At 65.2% G+C, this 21422-nt stretch overlaps 4 protein-coding genes across 4 annotated transcripts; all 4 read left to right on the forward strand.

Moving 5' to 3' along the window:
* Positions 1-524: 524 nt before the first annotated feature.
* On the forward strand, positions 525-4742 carry LSCM1_07971 (uncharacterized protein; the record flags this gene model as incomplete). The annotated part of the gene is made up of 1 exon (XM_067325318.1): positions 525-4742. One exon carries the CDS (start codon positions 525-527, stop codon positions 4740-4742), a length of 4218 nt encoding a protein of 1405 aa, XP_067181174.1.
* A 1006-nt stretch (positions 4743-5748) lies between these two features.
* LSCM1_07972 (uncharacterized protein) lies at positions 5749-6669 on the forward strand (the record flags this gene model as incomplete). Its single annotated transcript, XM_067325319.1, has 1 exon — positions 5749-6669. The coding sequence occupies one exon, from the start codon at positions 5749-5751 to the stop codon at positions 6667-6669; it is 921 nt and encodes a 306-aa protein (XP_067181175.1).
* Positions 6670-7541: 872 nt separating this feature from the next.
* Positions 7542-10559, forward strand: LSCM1_07973 (uncharacterized protein; the record flags this gene model as incomplete). The annotated part of the gene is made up of 1 exon (XM_067325320.1): positions 7542-10559. One exon carries the CDS (start codon positions 7542-7544, stop codon positions 10557-10559), a length of 3018 nt encoding a protein of 1005 aa, XP_067181176.1.
* A 1183-nt stretch (positions 10560-11742) lies between these two features.
* Positions 11743-21012, forward strand: LSCM1_07974 (uncharacterized protein; the record flags this gene model as incomplete). Its single annotated transcript, XM_067325321.1, has 1 exon — positions 11743-21012. One exon carries the CDS (start codon positions 11743-11745, stop codon positions 21010-21012), a length of 9270 nt encoding a protein of 3089 aa, XP_067181177.1.
* Positions 21013-21422: the final 410 nt, after the last annotated feature.

Raw genomic sequence — 21422 nt, forward strand, 5'->3', positions numbered from 1 at the left:
GACCGGATGGGGAGAGGGCTTCGGACCCTGTCGATGGCCCGGCCCACCCGCAACGGCAGTGCCCCCAAACCTTTCTACTGCTTCCCCACATCTTCACTGCCCTGCTCCGCGTCCCCTCTCCTCCTCTCCTCCGCAGCCCCATCACCGTCAGCGTCTCTCCTTCGCCGCTGCACGTGGCGTGCGGCAAACAAATGCGTCAAGGCAACACCCACACCACCGTCGTGGTCGCTGCCTTTCCCCCTCCCTCAACCCTCCCTCCCCCACGGGCGCACGTACCCGCGCACGTGCAGAGAGGCCTTCACTGGCATAGGCGCGTGCTACCGGATTGACTAGCATAGCGACGCCTCCGCATACCCACACGCTGGGCGGGCGCCATCGAAACCGCGGCTGCGCGCGGCGTGGGCGAGAGTAATCTTATTCATCACCTCAGCAAAATTCACGGCAACAGGGCCGCGCGCACGTTTCCTTCCCTTTTTTCTCCCGACGAGGCGGAGGACCTCCTGCGTCGTGGCGCACAGGTACACATGCAGGAGCAGCATGTGCGCAGGGCATGCGGGGCCATCGCTGGCCAGATCTTCTGCGTGACTGCCGGCGAGGGCGCCGCGCAGGCTAAGACGGGTACTGGCACCAACAGTAGCCTTGTCTTGGCGGCGCGTGTGACGAATGCCCACCCTTCCGCAACGTCAGCGGAGGCGAAGGTGGTGACTGGCCTCGATACTCTGCAGCGTGCCTACGACGCGGTGGTGCGGCACGCCATGACACTTTACCGGCTGTGCCGGCGCCCTGGTGGAGGCGCCATCGACATTGTCTCCGTTGGAACGAGCTGCAGCGGCGGTGTAGGCGGCGCGACATGTGTGGCTGAGGAGGCCGCGTATTGCGTCTGCGCGGCAATCATGGCGTTAGAGCCGCATCTGTGGGCGTCGCTGGTACGGCGGGCTCAGCTGCTCCGCCCACGCAAGCCGAGTTTTCTCTTCGTTGCCCCTGTCGCGGTCCCACCAGTCGTGGTGAAAGACGTAGAGAAATTTTTCAGGCGGAGCCGCTGCCTCATGAGCTTCACCGCGGCGCCCGCACTGTTCCTAAGTGGGATCTCTACTGCGGCGGCACCACCCGCTAGCGCTGCACCGCCGTCCTTGGCTTGTGCAGACGTAGCAGCACACGTACCAACCACCTCCGCATCAACGTCGCCTTCTGCGACCACCACCACAGCCTCGGCTACCGCCGCCGTTGGACTGCCTGCCCGACAGGCTGAGGCTGTCGCTGCCTATTTCTTCTTCAAGACCATGACAGAGGCGGAGAAACTGCGGCGCAGGGAGGTCTTTGAGGTGCACGTCGAGCCATCACGCGCGTGTTGCGCAGTGGGTGCTGCCGCCGCCACCGCAAGGTCCGTCTCTGCAGCTGTCGCACCTGCTGTAGGTGAAAGCGGGGCTGCTGCCGTGCCGTCGTCGTCTAGCAAACACACCAGCGCGGCGTCAGCTGCCACAGCTGCCGGCGCGAGCGAGCTGACGGCAGGCCTTAAGAAATTCGAGCATTTCTCAGGGATTCTAGCAGCCACTCGTGGTGGCGCTGCTGCTGCTACGGCTGCACAGAGCGACACCAGCCGTTCGGCGTATAGACCACCGAAACAATCAACGGTTTCACTGCTGCCGTTCTCGTCGGCGCCATCGATGCTCTTCACCGATGGCTTGAGCAGCCGTTGGGGTGCTCAGCAGGCATCTGGCAGTATTGGCAGGAATCCCTTGCCACTATCGAGTACGCGCCCGCCCGCCAGCGTAGACGGCGCCGAGGGTGGTGCGGAGGTCGTCGGCTGGCCAGGCGGGATCAGCAGCGGGAGCAGCTCGGAGGGTCGGGGCTCGAGTCCACGCGAGAGCGACAGGGGCGGCCAAAAGGCTGCGGGCCGTCGTCCATCAACCGGCAAAGCTGATGCTTCACTGGACCAACAGGCAGGCGACGCCGATGCCGTGCTGACACGACTGTACGCGCTAGCGCTGTCCGCGGAGGACCCAGCTGCCAGCGAGCCTCCAGATGCGGAGGTCGCCATGCAGCCACCGCAGGGGGGGAGTGGTGGCAGTGGCCAACGTCGACCCCAAGGTGCGACCGCCTCCGTAAAGGGCTCCCACGCCCTTTTCTCGGCTGCCGTGTCGCTGGACATGCTGAGGTCGGACAGCGGGCTGAGTCTCGTTGCCCTTAGCGCCGGTGTCGCGCACGCATGCGATGCACTGCACTGGGGTCGGCTCCAGATGCTTGTACGGTACCCGCTCCTGTTTCGGACCATTCCTCCCGCTGCCGAGGCCAGCGCCACTGTTGCGCTTGAAGGTGGTGGTGAGGCACTCACGGTGGAGACGATGGCACGCATGGGTGGCTGCTTAGGTATGCCGTACACCGCTGCCATCGTCTTACCGCCGACGTCGACAGCGCCATCGGACTCGGCTACAGGCAACCCCGACGCCCTGCTTCCCTCCCCCGCTTCTCCTCTTTCGTACATGTCATCTCTGTATGGTGCCGCCGGCTCGATCTTCAGCCCGGCGCGTGTGCATACCTCATCACCACAGCTTCTGTTCCCACGTCCACCGAGCCTTGTCACGGAGAGCTTCCTGTGGGCTCGGCTGCTAATCTGCAGTGCTTGGCTGCTCGTCTACGCTGATGGCCTCGTGAGTGACGACTGCAAGGTTGGAAGTGTGGAGCAGGCACAGTGTGCGACTGGCGGCAGAGGCTGCAGTGACGGTGTCCGGCCCCGAGTACGCCCCACCCCGGCCGTGCAGGCCATCGTCTCTTACTGCGTTGCCGTCGTGCGCGAGGCTCGCGCGATGAGCGCTGGTATGACCGCCGCTGCCCGCTCAGGTAACGACAGCCTCAGCGGTACCGTTTGCTGCCCCGTGTGCGATGACCTGATCAACGCGCAGCATTCAGCGCTTCGTTGGTCGACCTTGCGTGAGGACCGCGCGTCACTGCGAGCGCAAGTGTACGCTGTCCTGGAGAGCAACTGCGTCGACAGCGACGAGAAGGGGGTTGCAGGTGCTCTGGCTGACCATCTTGCGTGCGAAGGTCGTGGCCGTCGGCAGGCGAGTCCGTTGCTCAGCGGCTCTGAAGGGGCGCCGTGCCGGGTAGCCGCGCTGCAGCAGCGCTGGGGAGCGTATATAATGCGAGGCGACGCTTCAGCCATCGCTTCTCGCACCGCCGCCGCTGCCGGCGCTGATGCGCGTGAGCCGACTAGCGACGACAGGGAGGAGACTGCGACCGCGGAGGAGACGCTTTGGGCGGCGCTCACGCAGCGCATCGCGGCCGCCACGGACTTCTGCACCTTTCTCTCGGCGCACCCGACGGAGTCCTCCGTCTCTCATCCGCTTGCAGCAGCCTCGGCGAGTTGCAGCCGCCCGAAGCGCCATCGAGCTGAGAGGAACGGGGGTGCGGCGCTCGAGGCCGCTCATCACCACCGTCGGCATGGGAAACATAAAGGTGCCCAACACTCAGCCGGCTCGGGCTCCGACGACGACGACGAGTGGGGCGATGACTGCCGCTCGCGTGCCGGGGCTGCACCTCAGGGAAGTCGGCACGCGGTGGAGGAGGCCGAGGAGTGGAGCCGGCTGCTGTGCCGATGCGGCTGGGCGAACGCAGCCCCGCCGTCTGGCTCGACCTCCCTGCGCATGTACGAGGCGTGGGCGTCGTCGCTGTTCTTACCGTCTGCCTTTCCAACACCGCAGCAGGCGGCTACGCTGCGCCGCCGACTTTCGCGCTACAGCCTGACTGACATTGTGCGGAAGCTAGTCCTTGGCCGCGGAGGGAGCTGGGAGCGCTATGCGCGGCTGCTGTTTGGCGACGACGTCCGCAACGATTCAACCGCATCACTGTGCTCTCCGCCTCCGGCCGCGGGGGCAAGCGCACCTGCCGCTGCCGACGTTGCTCTGCAAACGATGACATCGCCACCAGCGTCCTTGCTGAGCCCGCGGCTTCGAGCGCCGTCTCTCTCGCTGCTGGAAGAGGCACATCCAGACGCGGACAGCGTGTACATATCGCACATGCGCGTGGACCCGCGTGCGACGCACACATCGTCCCCTCCTCGACAGCTGATGGACGCAGAACACGCGACTCCGTACCGCGCTTCAGGTCGTGCGCCATCTCCGCCGTTGCCCTGCGGCACAGTCTCCTCCAACGTTGACCATGCGATTGCTTCGGAGCGGTGGCCAGCAACGCCAGCTGGTAAGGGTGCACTGCTGTCTATCCCGCTGCTGGTCTCGCCCCTGACGCGGCGGTACCAGATGGAGGCTGTGTCGGGTGCTGTTGCTGCGCCACCACCGCCGCCACTGCCACCGGTGTCGCCAGCTGATACAGATTTTGATGCCGCCAATGCTGTAAGCGATGGCGCTCCACAGGAACGCGCGCGATCTGTGCGGGGGCGGGATGCATCGTCGAGGGCGTCTGCCACCGCGCCTTTGGAGCAGCTGCGTGCACAGCAAGCGGCCTTGCACGCCCTGCTGCACTTTCGACCGCGACTGCCCCCTTTGCGGGAGGAGGACGCCGTACTAGAGTGCGCCTCGTGCTTCTCGCTCTTCCATCAGGGTTGCATCGCGCCGGTGCAGCGGACTTTTCTTGGAGATGCATTTCTGTGCCACACGTGCCGATTGCGGTGGGCGCGGCCCTGCATGGCAGCCGGGTGTGGGCTTGTGCATCAAGTTCCAGAGCGGCGACACGACGCGTCGGCGGCGGGGGCTGTGCAGCGGATCTGCGGTGAGAACGTTTTGGTGTGAGGAAACGGCAGCGCTTTCGCTGCCTCTTGAGGCGGCGCATCGCACTCGGAGATGGCCTGCAGCGCAGCGGTGCATGGACGGTGCCTCACTGGCTTTTCTTGAGACCAACTCGGCCACTCGGCCACCCATGCACGCACACCGACGTCGTCAGCATTGGGGCGTCCGGGCGAGGTCAGGTGAAAAGGGGGGGCAACGTAGGGGGGGGGAAGGAGCTGTCTGGGCAGAAGGACGCCCGTGGTTGCATCAGCGAGGTGCTTTCCTTGGCCCCGCGAACTCTGTTTGTGCATATGTGTCAAGGTGTGTTTGTGTGTGCAGCACCGCTCTGCTTCGCGGGCTCTCTGTCTCCCTATCCCTGTCTATCGCGCCTTCCACGGCCACAGCTCCGCTGTCGCCATCTCCATCCCGCTCTCTCGCCTTCTCGCACCTCCTCTGGACCTGTGAGGGTGTCCGTGCACATATGTGTCGCTGCGCGCGTGTTACGGATGGCCACTCTACAGTGCTGCACCCTTGCGGCGTAGACACCCACATATGCACATAAGCGCACGACTTTTCTTGGACGCTCTCGGCTCCCCCGCTCCCCTTCATCGCCCTCCGCCCCGCACACCGCTACCCCCTTCCCCCCAGCACGCCGACAGTGCTGCTGCACACCATTTCGTATCGCTTGCGCCTCCGGCCTTCTCTGCAGGTGGTGGCTGCGTGTCGGCGCACCCATCTCTCGCTTCTCCCGCAGGAGGTCTCGTCCGTATTTCACGGCCCGAGGGCACACGCGCGGTAAATGCCGACGCGCCCCCTTCACATGGCGGCTAAGTCCTTTGGGGTGGGCCCCTTCGGTGCGCTGCGTCGCACTGCTGACACGACTTCAATGCTGCCATTGGTGACGACGACTTTAGTGGAGTCTCGTCGAGCACACAGCAAGGAAACGCACCCGTTGCATCCTCTTCACCGCCAGACCGATCATGAAGACCAAGCTGCCGCGGGGCTGTTGCCGAGTAGAGACCTGCATACTATGTCTCTGTGCAGCTGCGGCTGCCCGCACCCGACGAGGCCAACCCTAAGCGTACCGTCCATGTCCTTCACTACCACCCCGCAGCTGCTGCGCGACGGCAATTCGTCCAAGCTCCCGGCGGCGGCGGCGACGGTGAAGGAGGAGCTTGCCAGCCTCGTTGGGGGCCGCCTTGTTCAGTCTGTGCAGCGTGAGCAACCGCCGCGTGGTAGCGGTATCCAGCCGCTGCTGGATTTCAACAAGCACTGGGCCGGCGAAATTGTACAGCTGAACCCAGACTACTTCGTGCAGCTGGCGAAGCAGCAGAAGCCGCAGTATCTATGGATCGGCTGCAGTGACAGCCGGGTGCCTGCCAACGAAATCGTCGGCCTCTACCCTGGCGACATCTTTGTCCACCGAAACATTGCGAACATCGTGTGCAACAGCGACCTCAACGCGCTTGCGGTCATTCAGTACGCGATCGACTGCCTGAAAGTGGAGCACGTAATCGTCTCAGGGCACTACAAGTGCGGTGGCGTGACGGCGGCCCTGCACGAGGACCGCGTAGGTCTGGCCGATCACTGGATCTTGCATGTGTCAGCGGTCAAGAAGCGTCACTGGCGACGCATGCTTGCTGACCTCCCCACACGCAGCCACCTGGACGCCCTATGCGAGCTGAACGTCCTGGCACAGGTTGAACACGTGGTCGAAACGCACCTGATCCAGCGTGTGTGGTCACGACAGAACGCCGAGGATGCCGCGGCGAAGCGCGAGGATCGCCCGTCGCACAACAAGCGGGAGGACGAGGTTGAGATTCATGGGTGGGTGTACGGGCTGGAGGATGGCTTGATTCGACCGCTGCTGACGCTAAACCGTCGGTCAAACGCGGAGAAGGAGCTGCAGAAGGCCACGGACGCGCTCTTCTGGCGCTATGGTCAGCTGTAGCCTCTCTCTCCCCTTCGTGTGTGTGTGTGTGCCCGCTGCGGGCTGCCACGCCAGCTGCGGTTCATGTAGATGGAGAGGCAGAGCGAGAGCGAGAGAGAGAGGGAGGGGGAAGTGGTGGAAGAGGCGAACCAGGAGGGTCGCCTGCGGAGGGAGGGTGTGACATACGGGTCGAATGAGAACGCGCCCTACCCTGGGAGCGCATGTGCGGGGTTGGGTGACGGCGGTGCAGCTGAACGTTGCGGAGTCGGCGAATGTAGTGACGCTGCATATGCGCAGGCATGCACAGATGCCCTCTCCCACTCACTCGTGCCCGCTCTGGCAGCCGTACATCTCTCTCTCTCTTTTTGCCTCTCTCTGTGCGTGTGTGTCGGTGCGCTGTATGGCGGTGAACAGACGTGCTGAAACGGAGAGAGGAAAATGCGTTTCCCCGTCGTGTCTCAGCCCTCCGCTGGCCGATCGCACACCGCTGCACTTCGTCTCGCACGCACGCAGGTGCGAACTCAAAGGTAACGAAAACTGGGGCGAAACGAAAGGCTCGACCGCTGCATTGGTGCTGCAGCCCCCCTTCCCTCCCCCTCCTGTCCCCCACCCGGCAGTCGCTCCTGTCGGTGTCGGCATCACCACCCCTGCTACCTCTCTCTCTTTGGTGTGGTCCTCTGCTAGCCGAGCTCATCTCTTTCTCCTCTGTCCCTCCCTCCCTCTCTCCTCCCTCATGCTTGTCTGAGCCGCTGCTCGTAAGCTCACTTTTAGTACCCCTTTCCGTTCGCTCCCCCCTCCTCCGTGTGCGCACTGCTGTCCTCCTCCCCCCTCTCTCTTTCCCTCGAACACACACACACACCCACATACGCAGGCGCGTGAAAAGAGGCTTACCGATGAAGGGCATTGGCCGCCAGTCATTTCTCATCGTCTTCGACTTCGATGACACCATTGTGAATTGCAACACCGATGAGGTCATCCCCGCCGCGCTTGGACGGCGCGACGCGCAGCGGCGCATGATGGTGGGGAAAGGCCGCATGCAATGGACAAAGCTAATGGACACCGTCATTGCGCCCTTTCACAAGGACGAGCTGACGAAGGCGGCGCATGACGCTGTCCGCATCGACCCAAAGATGCCTGAGATGTTTCAATATCTGATTGATGCACAGAAGCAATACGCCGTGGCGGCGCCTGTGCTCGTGCCGCCTGACGATGCACGTGCGGTGGCGGTGCAGGACAATATTCCGGGCTTTGCAGAGATCAACATTGCCAGCGATTCGAACCTTCTCTTCATTGATGCGGCGCTCGACGCGCGACTTCCGGGTGTGAAGGAGCGCATTTCGCAGATTCACAGCAACCCCTATTACGACTTGACCGCCGCTGGCGTGCCACCAGATGCCGGCCTCAACGTATGTTACGGCGCGGACCGGCCGGCCGGCAGCCTCAACGCGAACGACGAGGAGGAGCGGAACGCGGCGCACAACCCGGGCGTGACACGCAAGTCGCGCATCTGCTGGTACGAGCCGTACGGCCACCAGTGCCAGTGCTGTCTCGCCGGTGGCAAGCCGAACATGTGCAAGTCCATTATCATCGAGCGCCTGCTGCAGACCACGTCTCTCATCGACCCCACTATTATCTTCGTCGGCGATGGCGCGAACGACTACTGCCCTGTGCTGAACGTGTTGCGGCCGCGCGACTACATCTTCGCTCGACGAGATTTTCCGCTCCACCACATCCTTGCCGGTGCACGGCATCCGACCTCGACCCAGAACGGCGTCGCTGGCGATGTCGGAGGATGCTGCCACATTGGCCTGTGGAAGGACGCTGGGGAGCTGCGAGAGCTCTTTCAGCTCGCCATGGAGCACCCTGGCGCGCGCCTCCCGACGCTCGCGCGTTTTCGCGATGCGGCTGCGAATGAGTTCCGATCTGTCACGATGGCAACGCGCATACCGTCCGTGCTGAAGCGCACCGTGCACGAGCTCAGCAACGCGTCGGCGATGTCGAAGCAGGGCCGCCAGCGCGTCATGGAGCTCTTACGAGGTGCGGAGGGGAACGGCATGGTGCCGCCTCTGCCGGGCCAGACGTGTGTGCCGGCGTGGCTGCGCAACTATGCGTACGTGTCTGAGTACGACAACGCGAACGCCGGCGATGTGGCACGGCGGGTGAGCCGGGCGGTAGAGGGAGAGGAGTGGCTGATCGCGCCGCGCTGGGGTCAGGTGCCGTGGCTGCATGGCGAGGTTTACTTCTACCATTTACTGTGGCAGTGCTCCATGATGCGCGACGCCGCCGAGGGGGCAGCGGCGGCAGATGCGGAGACGACGTCTGCCCTCAATGTTGTGACGCCGCATGCCATGCACAACCCACTCTTCTCTCAGGAGTGCCGTGTCGCGTCGACGTCGGGGATGATCAGCCCACCGGCGGTCGCGATGCAGAGCGCGCGAGACGTGGCGCCGCTGGTGTGCCGGCCCGCCTTGATCGCCGACGGTGTGGTGGTGCGACGGGTGCGGCCCGGCAGCGATGGCCCAGCGAAGCGGGTCACCTACGCGGAGGTGGTGCGGCAGCCGAGCGGCTGCGCCATTCCGGCTGTCGAGACGTTCTTCTCGCAGTACCGCGACATCTTTGCTCGAGAGAAGCGCGACGTCTTGATGAATTTCTTGAGCGTGCGAGTGGTGCCGATGCTGGCGTGCCAGCCGTGGGGCGCCGACCGCGACTACGGCGGCGTCTTGCTTCGATGGATGCTCTGGGGCAACGGCATCGACCTTTCCATGTTCACGCTTGATCAGCTAGCCGTCTCGCACGGCAAGGCCGCCGGCGGCGGTGAGAAATTACACGGCGGCGATGTGGCGGCGCTGCGGGAGGCCGAGAAGGCTGCCTCCCTGGCGCAGGATGCAAGCATCGTTGGCAACGAGGTGGCCAAGGTAGAGGCGCACCTGCAGCGGCTGCTTGACCTCGGTGATGCTGGCAACGCCCCTCGCCAGGTGGACATCGTCATGGACAATGTAGGTGTGGAGTGCATTGCCGACCTGTGCTTCGGCTTGTGGTACGTGAATCAGGTGGCCAAGCGTGGGGCTGCGGCTGCTGCCGGGAAGGCGCGCGTTGTTTACCACGTCAAGCCAATGCCGTACTACATCTCCGACGTGACGCCCCGCGACTTGGACCTCACCCTCGCCGAGTTGGAGGGCGCCTACACGGATGAGGCCTTCGAGCCGGATGCGACGAAGCGGGCAACACTGAAGGCTGTGCTGGAGCCGTTCATCGCGCAGGTGCGGCACTGCTTCGCGAGTGGCGCCTTCGCTGTTGACGCCGACACCGTGTGGGCGCAGCCGTGCGAGTACCGCGACCTGCCGCCGCGTGCGGTGAATCAGCACTTTTTCACCCAGCGGGCCTCGCCGCCGACTCCTGCCGGTGACGCTGCCGCGGAGACAGCGGGGTCGGGTGTGGCTGCCGCGCTTGCCGCGACGGCCTGCCCTGCCTCCTCGGCGGCCGGGCTCTATCGCATGAACAAGGCGTGCGTACAGGCCCGCACTGGGCTGGTGGTATTCAAGGGGGACCTGAACTACCGCCGTCTGATCGGCGACCGCTACTGGGACCGCACAGATTTTCTGACGACGTTGGCGAAGGAGGAGAGACCCGACCTGCGCACGATGCCAGCGAGCTACACCGCAGAGGAGCAGGCCATCGTGGCGGAGCTGACACAGGACACCCCAGCAGACGCGCTGATGGACTCACCAACGTTTGCCGAGGTGATTTCGGCATACTGGCCGACGCAGGTCGTTCCAGTGTGCTCCATCCGCACAATCAAGAGCGAGTGCTGCGTCGGCGTACCTGGCAACGCGAAGGCGAGGCTTGACCAGGAGGCCGGGATAACGTGGCGCGTCAGCGGCAAGTACGGCGAGATACTTTTTGCCTCCTAAAGGCTGTTGCGGCGCTGATCGAGAGGGTACCATGGGGTGGGCGGTGGCGGTGGTGAGGGGCATGCACATCCCTTGTCCCTCTCCCCGTTCGGCGTGCCAGGGCACCACCATCACCACTCGCGGAAGCGGAGGCGACAGGTTTATCTATGATGGAATGCCAGTGAGCGCCTTACTTGAGAGATGGCTATCCGCTTCAAATGGGCGCTTGGTGAGCGTCGGGGCAAACCCACCTACTACAGCGTGGCCGCGAGGCGGAGCAGTGGCAGCCATCACGTCTGTGAGGCGTCATCGTGTTCGGTCGCCAGTGTTCCTTAGTGAACCATCGGCACCCTAATCCTTTCCCCCCCTCCATTTTCGTGGCTGCTGCTGCAGAATCTTCTGTACACAGACATGCACGCAACAAGCGACCGCTGATCAGTGGCTGCGGCGGCAGCGGCGGGGAGACCCGCACTGAGAGGGTGATTGCGACGCTGAGGCAGCCGTGGCCATCGAGCATGTCTTCACCGCGAGGACGGCGTCGGCGCGAAGTCTTCGCGCGCGGCATTTTTCATGTCACCCCCGCCGCACTCCCTCCCCCTCTCCCCCCTTTTACACTCCCCCCCAATGCTCTGCTAAACCCTTTCCGACTCTCATTCACTTCTGTCTTTATCCCTCTCGTCTGTGGATGAACTCCGACACGCATTGCTCGTCGCCGTCTCGCTTCGCCCCTTCCGCTCGGCTGTCCCTCACGCTCCACGCACCCCTCTTCCCACCTGAAAACGCGTCTCCGCCAGGAGTCGTCCTGTCTTTCTTCTCCTCACCCCCCGCGCACTCGCGCGCACAGCAATAGAGCGTGGCAGCATTGCACACTGCGCATTGGCGCGCCTTTCCCTTTTTATTGTTCCTTCGGCTTGCCCCTTCTTTGGCTCCCTTTCGCGAGAGACGAGCTCACGCCGGCATTGGCCGCTCTCTGCTGCTCTCCTCGCCCTGCCCGTGCAGTGCTCGACTCACGTGCATCTCCTCCCTCCCTTTGCAAGGACAACAGCGCATCATCACGGCTACGGCAAGCATCATCAGCTCTTCCTGCTTTACCTCCCCTCCACACACACACACACCCTCTCTTTCTCCCTTCTCCCCAGACGCCTGGGCTGGTTAGCGCATGGTCTCGTGCGCGCCTGTGCAAGTTTCACCGTCTTCGCTGAGAATGCAGCTGCCTCAGCTCAGGCCTGCGCTGGCGGGTGCGACTGGCGTCGGCCCGCGTGACACCGCGGCAGATCTCGCCGCGGTCAATGATGAGAGCAGCAGCGGATATGAGAACGTGGAGGCGAGTAGGCGCTTGTACGACGAGGGGGACGGGGACGCCGGCGCCCATTCGGCGGACTACGGGGGCGACCAACGGCGTCTCAGTGGCATGCACAACGCACCGCAGCCGCGATCTTCGGTGACAGGGCGGCACTCCGTCCTGGAGCCGCGGACATCGGTTGCCCCGCTCTCTTTCCCTTCCCTATCTGGTGCAGCGCCCGCGAGTTGCAGCAACTCAGCTCCTGCAGACGGCACCGCTGCGGGTCACTCCGCCTCCGTGCCACTGCCGCCAGTGTATGCCGAGAGGCTCCGTGACCGTATGGTGCACGGCTGCTCCCCACATCGCGGCGCCGCCCGTGCAGACGAGCCGGCTGAAGAGGCGTTTGCAGAGGACGATGACTGTCGCAGCGACTCTTGCGAGTGCCTCTCGCTGCGCCGCATCAGCGCCGCTCTGCTGAGCACCACACCGCATATCGCACCCGGGTTCCTGCTGGCACTGATAGGTGTTATCACAGGCGTGCTGCTGTTCCTGCCATGGTCGCGCAATCCGGTACACGTAACACTGATGGTGCTGTCAGGTGTGGTAGGCTGCGTGTGCGGACTGGTCTACTACGTTGCGGAGAGGCGGTGGCGCAGGCGGCGGCGCCATGCGTACGACGACGCGAGCGGCTCAGCAACAGTCTACTGCGGCGCCGGCGGCGCTCCTGGCTGGCACGAACCGTCGGTCTATGGCAGCGCTGCCCCGCAGTATTACGTCCACGATGCCGATGATGAGGCTAGCAGCGAGGCGGCGTGCTGTGGCAGCGATACGTTGAGCAGCTGTTGCTGCACTGCCGGCTGCGCAAGCCGCTGCATTGACCGCCAGCACTTCCGCGTTGTGCTGCCTACGGTTCAGCTACTCCTGCTGGGCGTCTTCGTGCTGGTGTCCCCGCAGGTGATGCCGACATGGACGGCCACGACCGCGCCAACGAGCGGCCTCGGCGGCGGTGCAATCGTCGCCGACGGCGGGGCAGGCCTTGAGGCTCGCTACGGAGCCACGCTGTATCCCATCGAAGCGGTGTGGAAATGCTCTCTGCTGCACGCGTGGATGGGCATGGGCTTCGCGCTGCCGCTCCTGTGGTCCTTTCTGGTGGGTCTCGCGCACATGGCGGTGCTGCTGGCGCAGCACCAGCACGCCGGCCCTGGCACGCTGCTCACGTTGGTGGCGTGGATGAGCGTGCCACTGCTCTGCTTTACATTTCTCGTGTGCATCTCAAGGCCCCGGCCGGCATTGGCGCAGGAACAGCTGCAGCGACAACGGCTGCGCGTCCTCGCCGCCGGTGAGAGGGGTATGGGCTACTCCACAAACAGTGGCGTTGGTGCGGGTGCGCCACTGCCGCTGCTCGCTAGCCTCTCCATCAGCAGGGGCCGTGACGCCTTCGGGGCCACGCACCCGTCCATGTCGTATTCGGGTCCTTCCTCAGTGATGCCAGCCGCTCCAGCGCGAGCGGCGTCGTATAGTTCCCACCCATTTCGTCCGGCGGTCCTCCCGCCGCCGCCCGTCGCAGCCTACTCGTCAGTCTCATACACACAGACGCCCTCGGTGAGGAGGGCCGGTGACACCGGCGTGACCAGGCCCACAGCGGGCGGGTACGCGAATCTTGTGCGCAGCCGCGGAGTGCGCGCGGAAGCTGCCCAGCACTGTGGTGCCAGCTACGGTGACTCCTGCACGGCAATGGCGCGTGGTCGCGAGGCCGACGCGCAACGTGCTGCGCCACAGCATCCTGTGCGCCCACCCTACGACGCTGCCGCCCCATTTCCGGCAGCGTCTGTACAACAAGGCGCGCCCCTGTCGGAGCCCGAGCTCTTTGCCGGCTCTGGAGTGCCACTGCACAACAGCCCAACCAGCCTCGCGTTTTCAGTCGACACGCCACTGCCGCCGCCGTACATGCAAGCACGTGACCCGTCTGCGTCTGCGTACTCTCCGAGATCCCCACCCCACGCAGCGCGCGAGATGCGGTTCGAATCTGCTCATGGCCCTATCAGCGCCGTCGGCGGAGCACGTCATCTCGCAGCGCCTGCAGCAGCCACATTCCCAACATCGGAAGACGGCGCCCCTTCATCAGTGCCACCGCCGCTAGTGTCGCGCCAGCTCGATCCGCCTCCGCACTCGCCTATCGCCAGCATGCGCGCCGGCCCGGCTGCGGTTGTAAGCAGCCTTGAGCCAACTCCTCAATCATCGCGGTGGCAGGAGCAGCAGCAGCAGCACACGCACGTCCAGCAGACGCTCGCTGGCGGGGACGAGGAGGCGAGGGTGCTTCGCGGTGGTGCGGCGGCGACGGCGACAGCGCCGATAGCCCCGTCGCCTTGGAAGTCTCTGCCGCAGCGGGATGCCGTATCGGCAGCGGCGAAGAAGCGGAGAGCGAGATACAGAAGTGCTGCTGCCGCTGCATCCGCAGCGGGCGATGAGGGCTGCGCAAGCGGTGTCGCTGTTGCCGATGCCTCTCTCCATGGCCACGGCGACGGCGGGGAGGAGTCAGACGGCGAACTGCTCCTCTCGGACGGGGCCTCGCTCGAGGACACGTGCGCACCTTATCTGGTCCTTGACTGCGCCTTCGTCATTGTCGGCGTCAGCCCACCCCTGTGCCGGCTGTTGGGCACCACCGTTGACGCTATTTTGTTTCGCCGACTGCCGGACGTGCTTGTGTGGCTCGACGTCGTCGAGCGCGAGGCGGTGATGAGGCTTGTGAGCGCTGTTGCGCAGCCTTTGCGCACCGCAGCCCGCGCAAGGGGAGAACAGAAGTGTGGCACAGGAGGTCACCCTGCCAGGAAGGAGAGCGCGAGTGCGAAGAAGGGGAGGCGCAAGAAAGGCCGTAGCCGCGGCAACCGCCACGACGACGACGCTGAGGGTGGTGTAAGACATGCTGCTCAATACGGTGACGATCCGAATCACAACGTGCAAGCTGAGACCGCGAAGCAGCTGCAGAGACCGTCTGACAGCGAAGCGTTCGATGACGTCGCTGAGGGGGCGCCGGTGCGCCGCGTCACGCTGCGGGGACGCTGCCCCTACTACGCGAACGGAAGCGGCTGCACAAGGGACAGCAGTACCAGTGAGGACGGCGGTCTCTGGCGACCTCCGTTCGCGCTCTGCTTCGACGTCTGGGCGGAGCGCCTCGCCGCACCAGCGGCCAATGCTGCGGGCACCTCTCTAAGGGACCCCCGATTCTGTGTGGTGGGCGGCGGCCCTCTGTCGCCGGCGCCCTTTGCCATTATTCTGCGCCGTCCCCTTCTCCATGGCCTGTGCGATGCGCTGCCGCTCCCTCTTGCTCTGGTGCACCCCCGCACGGGAGAGGTGCTGTGCTGGAATCGCTACGTCGCACGGCTGACGGGATGCGCCGCGTATGACATGCTGGGGACGTCTGCGTACAGTGGCTTCCTATACGAGGCACCGCCTGTGACTGCCACGACGGCAGCGAGCCAGGAGGCCTTCTCCAGCTCTGGCCGCCATTTCCCACCGACATCACCGCGTGCGGAGCCCATACCTTCCGCACATCGACTGCAGTGCCTGTCCAATATGACTGCGCTGGGCGCGGCGACAAGGATTGGCACCGTCCCCGGTGGCGAGGTCGCCTCTCACGCCCTTTCGCGCCCGCCTGTCGAGTCAACGACACCTACCACCGCGGCGCTGCAGCACCCCTCACCACACGCGACGTCACCAGCGGTGCTTCTCCTCCCCGGTGCACGACCGCAGCGGCAGCACGGCGGCGCGGGTGAATCGTCGCCGCCGAATGCGGACGATCTCAACGGCGCCTTCGCTTCCACTGACTTGCAGCGACATTGCGTCGCTCCGCTTCCGGGATTCTTTCACGTTCCATTCGCGGGAGCGGCGACTGCGCTAGCGAGCGCCGAGCTGAATTTTCTCGGCCATGACGGAGGGCCTGCAGCGACGGATGCAAACGGCAGTCGAGGCGCTCGGCAAAGCAGCACCGGGAGCATTGGCCGCAATTCTTTCCGCATCTCACCTCCGGAGCTGCCCTGGTCGCTGGCAGGACGCGGTGGTGGCGGCAGTGGCAGTGGCAACGACAACGCCAGCGGCTCATCCGCGGGCGCGCGGTGTCTCCGCCCACCACCACCACCACCCCCGCCTTTGGAAGGACGTCTGCGCGGCACCAGCGCATACGACGAGGTCGCCGCCTCCGCCACCGCATCCGACGCAGACAAGAACAAGAGGGGGCGAGAGCACGGTGGCGAGGGCGACGATGACGTAGCGGGGCCGCTGTACCGACATGGGGCCGCCGCGGTGCGCGGACTGCTGTTCCGCTCTACCTTGCGTCCTCTGCGGGGTGCCCTGTGCAGTGAAGAGGCGGGCGTGGTCGAAAACCTGCTTGGCGGGCCGCTGCAGATGGACATGAGCGCCTTGGACGCTGAGCACGCCGGCCGCAATGCGGCGGTGGCGGGAGAGGCCGGTGGGGAAGGTCGAATGTTCGCTCTCGAGGGAAGGAAAGCGTCTGCCGACCACAACAGCGGCAGTGACGACGGCGGTGAAGCGGTGCTGTCCGAGCGGCACCTTGAGCGTCGGCAGCAGCGCCGCCGCCGCACAGGCCGCCGTGCTGCCGGTGCGCGCATGCGAAATAGCGGGTGCGAGGAAGACAGCGGCGCCGAGGACCAGTCGGACATGGACGACGATGACGACGATGACGATATACCCTTCGACGAAAACGATCTATCCAAAGGGATGGCCGCGACCGTGAACGGCGGACTGCCGTTTGCGGCGACTCTGGAGCAGCTCTTCGCCACCAAGTCGGTGCTGTGCAACCTTGGGCTCGACAAGGAGTCGGCAGGGGGGCCGCGTCGCAGCGCCGCATCGACTGCGACAACAACGGCAACGGCGGCGCCGGGAGCGCTACTGAACTCGGAGCTGCTGCCTCAGTACAGCCTCCGTGAGGCTCTGGAGGAGCTTGCCGCCAGCGACGCACCTCTCTTGCTAACACTTAGTGAACCTCCTGTCTACGCCACTGCATGTGCAAGCGCCGAGGCACTGCTGCAGGAGCGACGGCTCAGCCACCAACGCGTAAGCAGCATGGTTTCGGGCGAGCGCGGCTACTCGCGCGCGCCCACACTCGCCAACAACGGCGGCGATTGCGTGAGCGTGCTGGAGTGCTGCCGTGGGAAATCGCCGCCGCCGCCGCCGCAGTCCTCCTTACTTCATCGTCAGCGTCCGCAGGTGCCCGCGTTATGGGGCGACGGGTCTGCCAGCCTCCAGTTCGTGGCGGCCGTGAGGGAGGCAGTTGAGTCGTACAGGGAGAGCATCGAGGAGGACGCAAGCGGCTATACAGACCTCCTCGGCCTCCTTTCGCTCAGCGGTGAACGCGGATGTGCGGCGCACAGCGTGCCGTCCTCTCTGACACCTGCCCCCGTAAGCTGCGCTCCGAATGCGGCCGCGAAGCCCGCTCTTACCCCCGACGCAGTCCGGCAGCTGCGCCTCCTCAAGTGCCTTTCAGACCAGCTGATGCAGGCGACGGCCGCGTACAACCGCACACGACAGTCGATGAGGTCCACCACACGCAGGCTCACCGACGACAGCGTTGCTGGGCGCATGTCGCCTTCACCCCCCTCGCCATCGCTTTCACGCGGCCGCTCAGGAGCCCCTGCCGCTTCAGACGCCGACGCTGCTCAGGAGCGCCGCCTGAAAGCACACCACCCCCGCTCTGCCACAACGCCGCTGCTGGACAAGGCCCCCCCCATCCGTGAGTCGCTGGGGACTTCTGCCCGCCCGTCGCCGCTTCAGCCGCCGCCACCGCCGCGAAACCCCTCTTCCACTGGAGAGGCATCAAGAACCGCCCATCAGCGCCAACAAGGCAGCCACCCACGCCGGCGTAAGCCCGGCGAGCCACCGGTGAGTGCGAGCACTGGTGGCAGCGGGGAGCAGACGCGCATCTACCGCGACCCCAACGGCATTTCGCCCTCCGTGGCATCGGAGAACGCCAGCACCGCGGCCCCCGGTGCCGTCGGTGGCAATAGCAGCAGCTCCATCTTGAATGAGCCGCCACCGCCGCCCTCCAACCGCGGTGCCAAACGCTCTGCCGCCGCTGTCGACAACACGGGCGAGAGGAGCGGCCCACAGAATGTTGGCGAGGCTCCGGTTAAATCGCGGCCACGTCACGCGGCAAAGCCGTCCACAACGAGCGTGCCGCCGAGCGCGAGCGGGGGCAGCCATGTCGGTGCCCGCCACAGCGGCCGAGATGGTGCCGCCGCGTCGACCCCTGCCCTCAGCACTTCAATACCGCCGTCAGAATCGCCTGAGGAGGCGGCGACCCTGCGCAACTATGGACGCACAGGAGAGGTCCGCGGCAGCGCAACGTTTGGCAACTCGCCTCGCGGAGGCGCAGGGGTGTGCCGCACCACCGCTGCCACCCCTGCCACCCCTGCCGTGACCTCTCCCTTGAACGCCACCTCATCAGCAGTGGCGGCAGGGCCTCTGCCGGCAATGGCCACTCCTTGCCACCACGCCACGGGCGCTGGCGGCTCCGCCCTCGACATGGCGACGCTGCAGCCGGAGTTGAGCTCCCCTTTGCCGCGGAACGACACAATTTTGGTCCGCGGTGATGCGGCAAGCGAAGACGCCGCCGGTGGCGTGGGCATTCTCTGTGGCTTGGCGAGGTCATCGAGCTCTGCAGGAATTCGTCTCCTAAGTCCTTCCTTGGCCGCTGCGGAGATGGCGGAGCTGGAGGCGAGCGGCAGCACGGATCCGCGTCAGCAGCGGCCGCAGCAGCGCGGTAGCCCCAAGAGTAAATCGGACGCAGGCATCGGCAACGCCGCAACCGCGGGCAAGCGAGCGCAGGCGTCGCCGCGGCATCGCTCCAGCGCAGCGCACAAGCGGGAGAGCTCGCTCGACATACTGCCAGGCGCGTCGGCTGGCAGCGGCAGCTTCTATGGCAACGGTGAGCTCATTCCAACGAGCAACACGGTTTCGCCGCCGGCGGGCGCGGGTGCAGGTGGTTACGGAACGACCTCGCCATCGCCGCATCCCGCACGGCCTGGCAGTGGCAGTCTGAGTGCCAACGCTAACGCCGCTGCCGCAGCCACGGCGGCGGTGCGGTCGACACCGCGGCGCCCCGGCGAGGGTGCGGTTTGGGCAGTCCTTGTCTCACGCGATGAGGCGACGATTCCGTCGTGCTGCCTTAGCGTCCACCTCGGGGAAGAATTCCGGCTGGGCCGCAGTAGCAAGTGCACCGCCGTCGTGTCGGACAGCTTTGTGAGCAGCACGCAGTTCTCCATTGTGCGGACCGTGTCGGCATCGACCACACAAGAGTTGCAGTCGCCCAGCAGCGGTCGCGGCGAGCGGGGTGCACGCCGCGGCAAGAGCTTCACCGTGACTCTCTACGACCGCAGCGCCAACGGCACGTACGTCAACGTGAAGAAGCTCGGCAAAGACAAGAGCTGCGTACTGCGCGACAAGGCTCTCATCACATTCCGCCTTAGCACCTCTCAGTTCTTCTTGGGCTTCGTGTTCATGCTGACCGACGAGCGTGGCGTGCCGCTGGACGACCGCACCGGCATAGGAGGTGGCAGCGCTCTGTGCAGTCTGCTAGACGCGCGACTTTCACCGCGGCCGTTGACAGGGCGGCGGAACAACGCCTCGATCACTGGCGGTGGTGGAAAAGAGAGCGGCAGCAGCCCAAACACAGTTGTGGCCTCACCCATCTCCATGTCCGCGAGCACTGCCCGCCGCAACACCCCACGCGCGCTTTCCACCCCAGATAACTCGAGCTTCGCGAGCGCCACCCCAAACGGCTCGCGGCGCGCCGGGGCCCCGCGCAGCGGCCGCCACGCTCATCGCGAGACCATCGAGTGGAAGATCGGCGAGGAGATGCTCGGCAAGGGCGGCAACGCGGAGGTGTACCTGGGCATCAACCTCACCAATGGCCAGCTGATCGCCGTGAAACGGGTGCGGCTTCCAACCTGCGCGCACGGCCGCGACGCCGAGCAGGACCCGGAGGCAAAGGCGATCCTGCAGCAGTACCGCTCCCTTCAGGAGGAGATCAACGTCCTCTCTAAGGCGACGCATCCGAACATTGTGCAGTACTACGGCTCCTCGCAGAACAGCACGTACTTCAACATCCTGCTCGAGTTCGTACCGGGCGGGTCGCTGCGGCATCTGCTCGACAACTTCGGCGCCCTCAGCCCGGGCGTCATCTTGTCCTACTTGCATCAAGCTCTCGAGGGACTGGCGTATCTGCATCGTCACAATATTGTCCACAGCGACTTCAAGGCAGCGAACATTCTCATCACAGAAAAGGGTAAGGTGAAGCTGACGGACTTCGGCACCGCGCGGCTGTTAAACCGGCCGCATGCGACTGCCGCGGCGGCGGCCGCCCGCGGAGGTGGCGACCCGCCCAGCGGAACCCTGCGCGCCACCTCTGGGCAACGCAGCGACGACGCCGTCTCTCTCGGCGCTGGAGGCACGTTGCGCGTCGCCGGCACTCTGCGCTGGATGGACCCGGCCCTCTTCCACAACACTCACTCGATCGGCGCCGCCGACGGCACGGCTGCGGAAGGGGCGGCGGGCCCGTCCGGCAGGCCCGGCGGCCCCACCAAGGCGGGCGACATTTGGTCCGTTGGCTGCACGCTGATCGAAATGATGTCAGGCGAGGCGCCGTGGTTTGAGTACGACTTCGAAAGCGAAGAGCAGATCGTGAACCTGCTCACCTACACAGCGGAGCCGCCGGAGATACCGGAGTGCCCGGAGTGCCCTGACTTGGTGATCGTCGCGCAGACGTGTCTCAGGATGCACCCGTCGCAGCGGCCCACGTGTGAGGCGTTGCTGCGCATTGTCGAGGAGGCGATGGCGCGGCTACAGGCACAATCGGTGAGCCCGTCAGCGAGCCCATCGCGCGAGGTGTCACAGCAGCAGGCCATGACCCCCGGCGGTGCCTCAGGGTCTGGCGCAGCTGTGCGGTCCATCAGCGCTGCGATCGATCCCCCAATGGAGCAGAGTGCCGGCGTTGCATCCGCGTCTCTTAGTACGAACTTGGCGGCCTCCCACGTACCGGCGCCGGCTGACCACCGCCAAGCAGAGCGCGTGGGTCGACCGAGCGACTCTACACCCGTTTCCTTCGCCATGGGTGGCGACGATGCAGGCAGCTCCGCCCCGGCGTCTGCGTTCGGTGCCGCCTCCTCCACAGCGTTTTAGTGGGCTCAGCGTGTGTGTGTGCGCGCGTTTGTATGTGTATCTGCTTGCTCATAGGGCGCTGCTGGCGACAGACGATAGAATATGTCCCGTGCAGCATGGTGCACGGCAGAGCTTCTTCCTCTACGCCGTTTTGTCGCCATTTCTTTCCTCATACTCGCTGCACGCGTGTGCGCACCTCTGCTGTTCTTTGCCCAAGTTGCTCAGCCGGAAGGGGCGGCAGGGGGAAAACACGGGGAGCTGAGTGAACGGGTCGACGGCGTCACGTGTGTGTGTGTGCGTGTGGGTGGGGTGGGGTGGAGGGGGAGGATAATGGGATGGTAGGCTCGTCATGCATAGCAGGCGGCACGCATGGGCGATGGCGCTTCTACTGCCATTGCCATTGCTTGCGGCGCCGTCGCCGTCCGCAGTCG

The sequence above is a fragment of the Leishmania martiniquensis genome, chromosome 6 (assembly GCF_017916325.1).
Source record: "Leishmania martiniquensis isolate LSCM1 chromosome 6, whole genome shotgun sequence".
Classification (NCBI taxonomy): domain Eukaryota; phylum Euglenozoa; class Kinetoplastea; order Trypanosomatida; family Trypanosomatidae; genus Leishmania; species Leishmania martiniquensis.